This window comes from Bombyx mori, chromosome 26, assembly GCF_030269925.1.
Source record: "Bombyx mori chromosome 26, ASM3026992v2".
NCBI classification, from domain to species: Eukaryota; Metazoa; Arthropoda; class Insecta; order Lepidoptera; family Bombycidae; genus Bombyx; species Bombyx mori.
Genome location: NC_085132.1, coordinates 9,902,254 through 9,912,892, shown reverse-complemented (window position 1 = coordinate 9,912,892; position 10,639 = coordinate 9,902,254). Strand labels below are relative to the sequence as shown.

Below are 10,639 nucleotides of genomic sequence, written 5' to 3'. Positions count from 1 at the left end.
ATTGCAAATCAGATGACGTTTTTTGTTTGAAACAAATAATAATACTGGCAACTAATAATTTTGCAGTGATCATTAAAGAACGAATATGTGTCGGATTCATTTAATAAACTTTCGCATTGCATAACATTAATTATAGAATATATGTAATGAAGGGGATAAATTGAGTTTACCCTTTCCATCTGCTTAAAATTGCCACTTACAACACCGTTGTATAAATTTAACAAGTAAATTGCATTAAAGACATTTCCGTCAAGGCTTAATTGCCTCAAATCGCCTACGTACTTGAAATCTCTTGATTAAAATCCTAAATGTCTCCAACACGACACCGAACAGACAGGGTCCATCCGTTACAGACTAACAGTGTCACGAATGCAATACGAATCTTCTTGGCAGCCGCCGCCGCTGAGCGCCCAGTTCGAGCGAAATGCCGCACTTATTTTGGCCTGCCAATTTAAATACCTAACAACATATAGGTACATCTGTTACATTATAACTTTTCAGAGCTAACAGCTCGCATCACATTTGTATTAGTAACGCATTAAATATACGTTCAAAATGACGGGAGATTTGTGGCGATCAGTCTAACGTTGTTCGGCAGTGGACAGCGGTTTTGGAGGGAGCCGTACGTGTATATTGTGTGTCATTTGTGTGATAGTGTGACTTAGCCTGATTGGATTCGATCATGGATTCGTGGGGCATTCTGAATGTGGACACCGCGACTATAGCGATAACCAGAGATGAGTTATCGTCGAGTTTTCGAAGGAGACAAATGACGGTAAAATATCATTTTTTAACGTTTTATAGATGAATGAAAGAATTGAAGATGGTGATGTAAATGAAAATTAATCAGTTTAGGTAATGGAGTCGTGTCTTTTCTACTAATGTATCTAGCGTCCGACAGCGAAGTAGCAAATTAGTAACTCTTCAGTGCGTTTGAGTTTTTTTTTAATGTCCACTCACTCGGTGCTTTCTTCGAACGTGATTTGAGGAGATAATTTCGCGATAGGCAGCCGGCATCGGTTCTGTTCCCAGAATTGTCAACGTCTACGGGCGATAGTGACTACCTACTTACTTACATGCTCTCATTCCCGATCCTGCGGACAGAATGGAAGGCAGTCGACGTCGCCCAAAACACGTCATTTCGGATCCTCCCGATCCACTAACGGTGCTTTTAAGTACCTCGAGCACTGGTCATCGTTCGCGTCGAACCCGTCGCTTACGACGAAGAGCTCGACGAGTAAATTAACCCACAGACACAGCCCACTCAGTTTCTCATCGGATCTTCTCAGTGGGTCGCTTTTTTTTAAACTTTATGCTTCCTGTCACACATCTGTCAATTAACATCAATCAAAAATCTGTCAAATTGATTGAACAGAATTCAGTTAAAGCCAGACGAAATCGTTACCTAATTAAGTTGATTGTTATATAGATTACGTGCATAAGGGAATTTTTACTTACATGAAAACAATATAACATTATTTTTAAAGCGCTTTTATTAGCTCGGTATGTTTTTGGCTATCGGAAATTTTTAAAGTCATGTTTGCCGATTACTACTGTATTTCCGATTATCTTATATCTTGAATATTATGTATACGCTGTTTGAATATACAATAATTTCATAACTTCACTCTAATATGCTGACTAGCATCAACAGGATAATTAAAAAAGATGAAATTATTTGTTACTTTATATGTGTATACGGTGACCATTCGTACTCTTTTTGGCGGGACATTACTGTTTTTGAAGATGCTATATTTTTTAAGGATGAATGTCCTGTATTTTACTTTTTGTACTGTTTTTCAGTGAAATTAAATTATACTGAAATATAATTATAAAATATAAAAATAAAGTACATAGGTTTAAATAATAATGATGTTCGGAAATAATAGTGTAGAAAAAACAAAATGTGTACATTTTGGACAAACCTTTAGCGTATAACACAACCTGTTTTACTGATAGATTAAACTAATCGAGTAGTGTATATAAATATATATAATATATGTAGTGTATATTACATCGATGGTTTTTTCTGTCCTGTTTTTTTCATACAAAAATAATGGTCACTATATTTATATATCACTCCAGGAATGAAACGCGAAATGCGTTGCTATTACCATGAATAAACAGTCATCAATTATTCACAACATAAACTACGTCATGTTCGAAAAAAAATGCCTGCGCGATTTAGTTAATTTACCTACCGTCCTCCATTTTATTTTTTATTTTACGTAATACATATTTGACGTTTAGCAGATGTTGTCGTCTTCACGACTGAAACCATTTTCGACGGATTATTGTATATAATCTAACCGCTGTTTTTTTTTTAGATTTATGGCGTTTTAAATATCACCTTTTTGCCAGAGATATGTTTCCGGGTAAAAGCGTGAAGCTTTGTGGATTTAATTAGTTAAATACATATATTTTACAACTATCCCGTACCTATTTGGATTATGTGGCCTACAGTTTTTGTGGTCGATTTTACCTTAGTGTAGTAGATATTAATTCGTAAAAATTTGTATATTACGATAATTGTACACTAATCCTAGTATCACTTAACACAATGTAACTATACCTAAGACATCCGAGATTCTTTTGACAAAACAAAAAAAAAAACAAAGTTTTTGACCGATAGTATTTTCTTTGGTATTCGCGAGTATTAAAAATAAAGCAATTTTTACGGTTTAATCTCACGTTTATTATCTTAATTTTATTAGTCCTAACGGTAAGTAGCACGTTATTCAAATGTCAAGGTATAACAATACCTCAGTCGTGTGTGTGACCACGAGAACTGTAAGATAATAGAAACTTCGAGAACAGTGAAGCGGGAACAGTGAATAGAAAAAAAAGCTAGATTAAACCTTAAAACTGGTTTTAACAAAGCTTACATTAAATTGACTCAGCGGTGCAGTAGTTAGTGAGCTGACTGTTGCACCAACGGTCGTGGGTTCGATTCTCGCATCGGGCAAACATTGTGTGATGAACAGGTTTTTGTCTGGATGTTTATTAACTATATATGTATATATTTAAAGATATATAAGTATGTTTGTCTCTGGTACCCAGCAAATAGCAAAGGGAATTCTAAATTGGGGCAGAATGACCGCGCGTGATTTGTTCCCAGTTATTAGTAAATTATTATTATGATTATTACATTTGTAATCGGAATTATTAGGCACTTTTTAACACGTTACTTAATTGCGTCATTAACAATTGAAGAAATTCTTATCACTTTTCTGTAGAATCCCAAACCAATATTTACAAACATAAATCATGATTCACCTTGAATTCAAATTGTAATTGATGCATTCGATTTGTTGTTAAATTAAACCGTAATCTCAGTAAATAGTTGCTCTGATGCAGAGTCTGTTTATCAGCATTCTCTCTCATATTGCTGTTTCGAAATGTTTCCTTTGATCTTTATTTAAATGTTTTGTATTTAGTTTGAGGCTACTTTATTGTTTTAAGTAAACTTCGAAATACGAATAAGATACTTTTCTTTTTGAGTTCGGAGTCTCTGTGCAGGGTTGAAACTAAACCTTTTTTTTATCGAAACATCACTGGAAGTAGGCATTTTTAGCGTTAGTATTAACGTGACGATGACATAAGTTAACCAAAAATCACGTCAGTTAGCTTATGTTGATCTCCTACATTTTTGTGATTTGTTACAAGTGTGTTTTGTGTTTTTATTTCGATATATCAACATGGAAGGGTAGATAAAATCACGACTTACCTGGTTATACATCTTAGGTATCATCATCATTAATAGAGAATATCGTAGTCTGGCGGGAGAGTGAATGGTGAGCAAACACCATTTACTAGTGGCAAGACCTCTTGCGAGTCCACACGGGTAGGTACCACTACCCTGCCTATTTCTGCCGGGAAGCAGTAATGCGTTTCGGTTTGAAGGGTGGGGCAGCCGTTGTAACTATACTGAAACCTTAGGATTCATATCTCAATGTGAGTGGCATTTACGTTATAGATGTCGATGGGCTCCGGTAACCACTTAACACCAGGTGGGTCGTGAGCTCGTCCACCCATCTAAGCAATAAAAAAATACCTAAAAATGAAGGTCGATGTTTCAGACAGAATAACCATTTATATTGTTAATACCAATAGGTATTTTTCGGGGGACAGCAGCTGGGATGTGTCCCTAACAATACTGATTTCTATCAGCGATGGTAACCACTCATTATTAGAGGGACACTGAGCTTCTCTGTCTACAATTGCAATAAAAAAAAATGAATTGCATACACATACATCCTTGATCTGACAGTACAACCATAGATAATATACCTAACTTTTTTTTCCTTTCTATGCCGATAGCCTTGAGAGGTTATTTCAGTTTCTCCTTGACGTGTAGGTGAGTTCACGGGGCTCTAACCCGGAGTGTTGCTAACACTGACCCTAGCAAGAGCAGTGCTTCGCAGAATCTACCACTGGATCGGAAACGCGACCCACTGAGAAGATTCGGCGAGAAACTCAGTGGGTTGTGTCTATGGGTTAATTCACACGTCGAGCCTTTCGTCGCAAGCGACAGGTTCGACGAGGACGGTGACCGGTGCTTGTGGCACCTAAAAGCACTGTTAATGGATCGGGAGGATCCGTAATGCCGTGTTTAGGGCGATGTGACTGTTTACGGCCTGTTATGGCGGCCACGTCAAGAGGGTTTTCATGTCGTACCGCCTTTTCAAAGTGGCACAATGATACCGACTGTAGATACTTACTGAGTTAAGCTCCAGATCATCATGGAGATCCACGTTCCTTAGGAACCATGGTGCTCCGACGGATATCCTGCAAAAACGGGATTGAATAACTTGAAGAGGTTTCAAGTTGGTGCGGGCCGCGTGAGCGAACACTACGCTTGCATACGTCAAGATGGGGCGTATGCAAGTTTTGTAGAGTGTCACCTTATTTCGAAGGGACAATTTACTTCTCTTTAAACCTAATATTAGCACAAATTGACACAACAAACTGCCGCGTATCAATAACAAAACGTCAAATAATTTTATTTTTTATTGCTTAGATGAGTGGACGAGCTCACAGCCCACCTGGTGTTAAGTGGTTACTGGAGCCCATAGACATCCACAACGTAAATGCGCCACCTACCTTGAAAATAAGTTCTAAGGTCTCAAGTATAACTATAACTACAACGGCTGCTACAAGTATAACTACAACGGCTGCTCTACCCTTCAAACCGAAACGCATTACTGCTTCACGGCAGAAATAGGCAGAGTGGTGGTACCCGCCCGCGCGGACTCACAAGAGATCCTACCACCAGTAATTACGCAAAATATGATTTCGCGGGTTTTATTTTTATCACACGATGTTATTCCTTCACCGTGGAAGTCAATCGTGAACATTTAAATTATTATTTTTAAAAAGTTTTTATTTTATGGATGATTCGCATCCCTCTAAAATCTCTGCGGCACATTGAAAATACACGCGGCAGATACCTAAGCAAAAAAGTGACATTGTAACATCAGTACCTTTTTTCCGGGAAAACCAATTTACAAAATTATTGTATTCTAATGAATACATTCTTTACTGGTGGTAGGACATCTTGTGAGTCCGCACGGGTAGGTACCACCGCCACGCCTATTTCTGCCGTGAAGCAGTAATGCGTTTCGGTTTGAAGGGTGGGACAGCCGTTGTGACTATACTGAGACCTTAGAACTATATCTCAAGGTGTGTGGCGCATTTACGTTGTAGATGTCTATGGGCTCCAGTAACCACTTAACACCAGGTGGGCTGTGAGCTCGTCCACACATGTAAGCAATAAAAAAAAAAGAACAGATTTTATGTCAATGAATCTTTATTTATGTACGCAACTAGACTAAGAGATAATTGACCTATTTCACGGTTTTATAATTCCGCTTAATATTTTCGTTTTATCATTTCAATACTCTACAGTCTCAATTGATAGCATTTTTGTAGAGAAAAACTATTTTGCCTTGATTATTATAAGCTATTATTATTTATAAGGCGTTTATAAGGCGTTTTTTAGACAAACAGACAATAACTAATAATAACATAGGTAAAAAAATAATTTTTAATTAATATTAATACCACTAATTACTTAAAACATAGTAAAAAAACAAAAAAAAATGTATACATCGATATATTACAACATTGTATATGTAAAAAAAAAAAATATTTGTCTGAATAAAGGTTTTATTATTATATACAAGGCGTTTTTTACGCATTTCTGACTATAATCGATAATCTATATATATAAATGAATTGCTGTTCATTAGTCTCGCTAAAACTCGAGAACGGCTGGACCGATTTGGCTAATTTTGGTCTTGAATTATTCGTGGAAGTCCAGAGAAGGTTTAAAGGTAAACAAATATGAAAATGCTCGGAATTAAATAAAAATAATAATATTGTTTTTCCTTTGATGTGTTCCCCGTCGGACGGATTCCTTTTGTTTAAGTTTATTTTAAACAAAAGTTTTTCTCTTCAAGTCTTTTATTTATCGATTGAGGCACTACAAAGTCTGCCGGGTCAACTAGTATCTATTAAAAACAGAAAACCAAATAAAGTTCTAAACCATCAATAACGAAAAATTGACCGGTGTTTTTAGCCGTCGGAAATATACGAGGCCAAGATTATTTACAATCACATTCGGAACAAATTTTATTTATTTATTGGATACACTGTTCAAGGACATCGTGTTGGTTACTAGAACTCATAGACACACAATCAGACACATCACAATGTGAGTACCGCCGCTCACCTTGAGACATGTGGTCGATGTGTCATTCCTGTTATATAACGACTGTGACCTTTCAAACTGAAACGTAAGGCAACTTCGTGGCGCCCTGAGTTAGGATGGTGGCACCTATAGGTTCTGTTTCGGGGGCCGGCAGGAGTGCAGGAGGGAAGTTTCACTATACCGTATTCGGCAAGGCCTTTAACATTATTGGCTGCCTATCGTTATAGTTTCCAGGCTCAAAAAACGAGTGATGGGACGTAATTGTGCCGGCTTTATAACGCCAAAATTTTAATTTTAACAACAATATGTTTTTTGTAATAGCTTTCCATAATAACTAGCTTTTGCCTGCGACTTCATCCGCGTGGAATAGTTCACAAATAATGCTTTATTTTAGAACAAAATTGGTTAGCATAAAAAACGTTATAGTGAGCCAACCTTAACATATAGACATTTGCTGTCGCGGAATTTTTTTAGATCTTTTAAAGGGAAACAATTCTGTCATACATTATTTTAGCGAAACTGACCGCAGCGCACGCAGCGATCTCTCAAAAGGGAAAAAAAACGATTTTGAAACATTCTTTATTGGTGCTATTATCTTAGTGTGATGTTATAGCCTTCCTCAATAAATGGGCTATCTAACACTGAAAGAATTTTTCAAATCGGACCAGTAGTTCCTGAGATTAGCGCGTTCAACTTCGATCAACAATAGTAACTATTATTGATCGAAGGCGTTCAAACAAACAAACTCTTCAGCTTTATAATATTGGTATAGATATTTTGGTGGTTCTCCCACGAAACTTCTAGTTAATGAGCGAGCGCTATGACATGTCCTTCTTCAAACGAGGCTTGTGGAGAGTATTAAGCGGTAAGCAGCGGCTTGGCTCTGCCCCTGGCATTGCTGAAGTCCATGGGCGACGGTAACCACTCACCATCAGGTGGGCCGTATGCTCGTCTGCCTACAAGGGCAACAAAAAAAAAACCAGGCGAAACGTAAACCTTTTCATATCAACGTGTGTAGAACTATCTCAAGATATTTGTCTTGGCAATTCGTTTATGAGCAGACCGTGTGAGCTTAGCTTTGAAACGTTGATAAGCGAAAGCCGATGTTAGCGTGGTTTAAAAATTGATAACTAGATATCGACAATCTTGTAAGACCCGCCATAAATAAGAAAGCCAAGTACTAATATTAACAATCATTCAGTTGAATTGTAAGCGATTCATTCATAAATTCATTCGTAAAATACAAGAAAAAGAGATGTGTGGTGTCGTGGGACACCGGATAGGAACGAAGTTCCTCATTATAAAAATATAAAAATTAAGTTCTATTCGAGGTATAAAGAAAATAAAACTGGAGGTTTCGCAACAACTCACGGTCGTTCGGTAACGTGCGAACTTATTGTGGTACACTTCATTCACGGTTGTTTGCATGAGAGTTAGTGTATTGCGCGAACGAACGCTCTGAGATCGTGGGCAATGAATGATAAAAAATTATGTTATTTTTTGTACGTTATTACAAAGTTAATTCGTACAATGTGTGCATTGCTAATAAAAAATCTTACGTTACGGACGTTTTTTCCCAGTAAGGTACCCCTCTGCATCGTCCCATAAGGAATTTCGGTCCAAAAACAAATAAAATTGTGAACTAAACTTAGAGTTTTTTGTGAAATTTACTTTCATTCAATTCAGATGCTATTGAACTATCCAAGGTCGTGACTCATTACTCTGATAATAGATTTATTTTAAGTCGCCAGAGTCAGATACGTCACACAGATTTATGTCTGAGAATGCATTTTTTTTAGTTAAAGGTCGACCTTAGTTTGGGCTACGTTCTGTTAGTAGTGAGAAGGCCAAGCTCTTTTTAAAAAAGGATTTATTCGACACTATACAATATTTATAATGAATAACTAATTATAATAAAAGAATTTGGAGATAGTGAGGAAAATTGGTAAACGTCTCACTTCAATGAATATCTGACCCGAACTGAGACCGGTATGTTACTTAAAACAAACAAAAGGGAATCCGCCCGACGGGGGCACATCAAAGGAAAAACAAAATGGTTATTTTTATTTCAATCTGAGGATTTTCATATTTATCTACCATTTAAACCTTCTCTGGACTTCCAAAAATAATTCAAGACCTAAATTAGCCTAATCGGTCCAGCCGTTCTCGAGTTTTAGCGAGATTAACGAACAGCAATTAATTTTTATATAATAATATATAGATATACCCATACAAGCTCATAGCCCACCTGGTGTTAAGTGGTTACTGGAGCCCATAGACATCTACAACGTAAATCCCGAAGCTTGACGACTAGTCTGCATGTCAAACTCGCAAACGTCTCGGCACCAGCAACAATGCGTCACATGGGTATTGGCCCATGGACAGTGGCGGATTAAAGGTCCAGAGCGCCCTAGGCAATCACTTTATCGGCGCCCCTGGACCGGCCATAAATGGCCATCATAATACTATAAATTTTAACTAGTTTTTGCAATTACGATGACGTTGTATCATCAAACCCTAGACTTCAGTAGACCAGAACATTTAGTTCAGTTGAATTTGAATTTTTACTTTATTTATTTAAAAATTCTGAGCTCGCGCGCCCCTTGTAATTACACGCCCCTAGGCACGTGCCTAGTTTGCCTTACGGATAATCCGCTTCTGCGCATGGACGTCAGCAATTCTAGGGGCAGAGCCAACCTGATGTCTACCGTCAAGTACTCTCCACAAGCTTCGTTTGAAGAAGGACATGTCATGGTGCTGGGGACAGATGGAAGACGTTGCGTTTCCCTGCTATAAAGAGTTGCTTGGATCGCCCTCTAGTCCCTAAACTAAGTCTTAGAGCAAAGTGCCAAGTCAAGTTTTGCTGTGTGTATAAGTACGTTATAATTAATCGAATTCAAAAAAGGAGGCGATTCTCAATTATATTTTTCTATAATTAAAATTATTTTATTCGCGTTAGTTCACAACTATTTTTTTAAAGAAAATGATTTTGTTGATTTTTTCAAATAAAATCTATTGTATCTATTTATTGTATCTGTCTATCCCTTGTAGTCCTATTTTAATTTTATCAAGATCTGACGAGTGGATGGTTTTAGCGCTATACTTAAGCATGTTTAATATTTAGATTCAGATTACATCGATGATTTCCCATAAATACTCCATTCACATTTCACACATTTCTTTTTTGTTAAAACGTTTTAAAAGTAAAAAAAAATTAAGGTAAAAAAATATAGAAAAGTAGTGAGCTTCTTCTTAATCGCAAAAAGAGTGTCTAGGAGCTTCAAAGATCTGATGACTGACCGTATTTCGCTTGTATAGCTTAGAAGAAAAAAAAACACGTATATATATATATTTTATTCTTTTTGAATAAATTTCAATTGTGTGTTATCTATATTTGACTCTTGGTTGACAAGGTGATCACCTCACAGCCTTAATAAGGACAATGTTTCTTGATCCCGCAACGTAACTCAAAATTTGGAGTCGATTGCGCGAGTCCTCTGGAACGTAGGGATCAATGAAACATAGTCTACCATGACGGTATTAGTATGTTAATTTTACTTCTGTATACCTTATACCAGGGGCTCCCAAACTTATTTTGTTTACTGCCCACTTTGAGAATAAATTATTTTTAGCGCCCCCATTTTTTCACCTACTTAAAAACCAATATAGCGAAAGCTCAGTCGGTGCTTAAGAGTCCTCCTAGATGAAGAGTAAGAAAGGGGTGGTTATTTCTTCACGTGACCACAGTCATCTTTCATCTTGTCTGTCTTCACGTATGCTTTTTGGGAATTCTATCGAGCCTCGGCATTTTGCCCCGTTTTTTTGTTACCAGTCAAGTATACCTGCACGTTTGTAAGTTTCAAGCTTACACACCCATCGGTTTAGTTAGGGTTTTCATTCAGGTCTATGTAGTCTATTTCTGCTGCG

The 10,639-nt window shown here is 37.1% G+C and overlaps 1 protein-coding gene across 1 annotated transcript in view; it reads left to right on the top strand.

Moving 5' to 3' along the window:
• The first annotated feature begins 416 nt into the window (after nt 1–416).
• LOC101742287 (F-box/LRR-repeat protein 2) overlaps nt 417–10,639 on the top strand; it is a 28,585-nt gene continuing 18,362 nt past the window's right edge. The window contains exon 1 of the mRNA XM_004922051.5: nt 417–775. Within this exon, the coding sequence (XP_004922108.1) occupies nt 683–775 (93 nt within the window). The 5' untranslated portion in view covers nt 417–682. The remainder of the gene's footprint in view (nt 776–10,639) is intronic.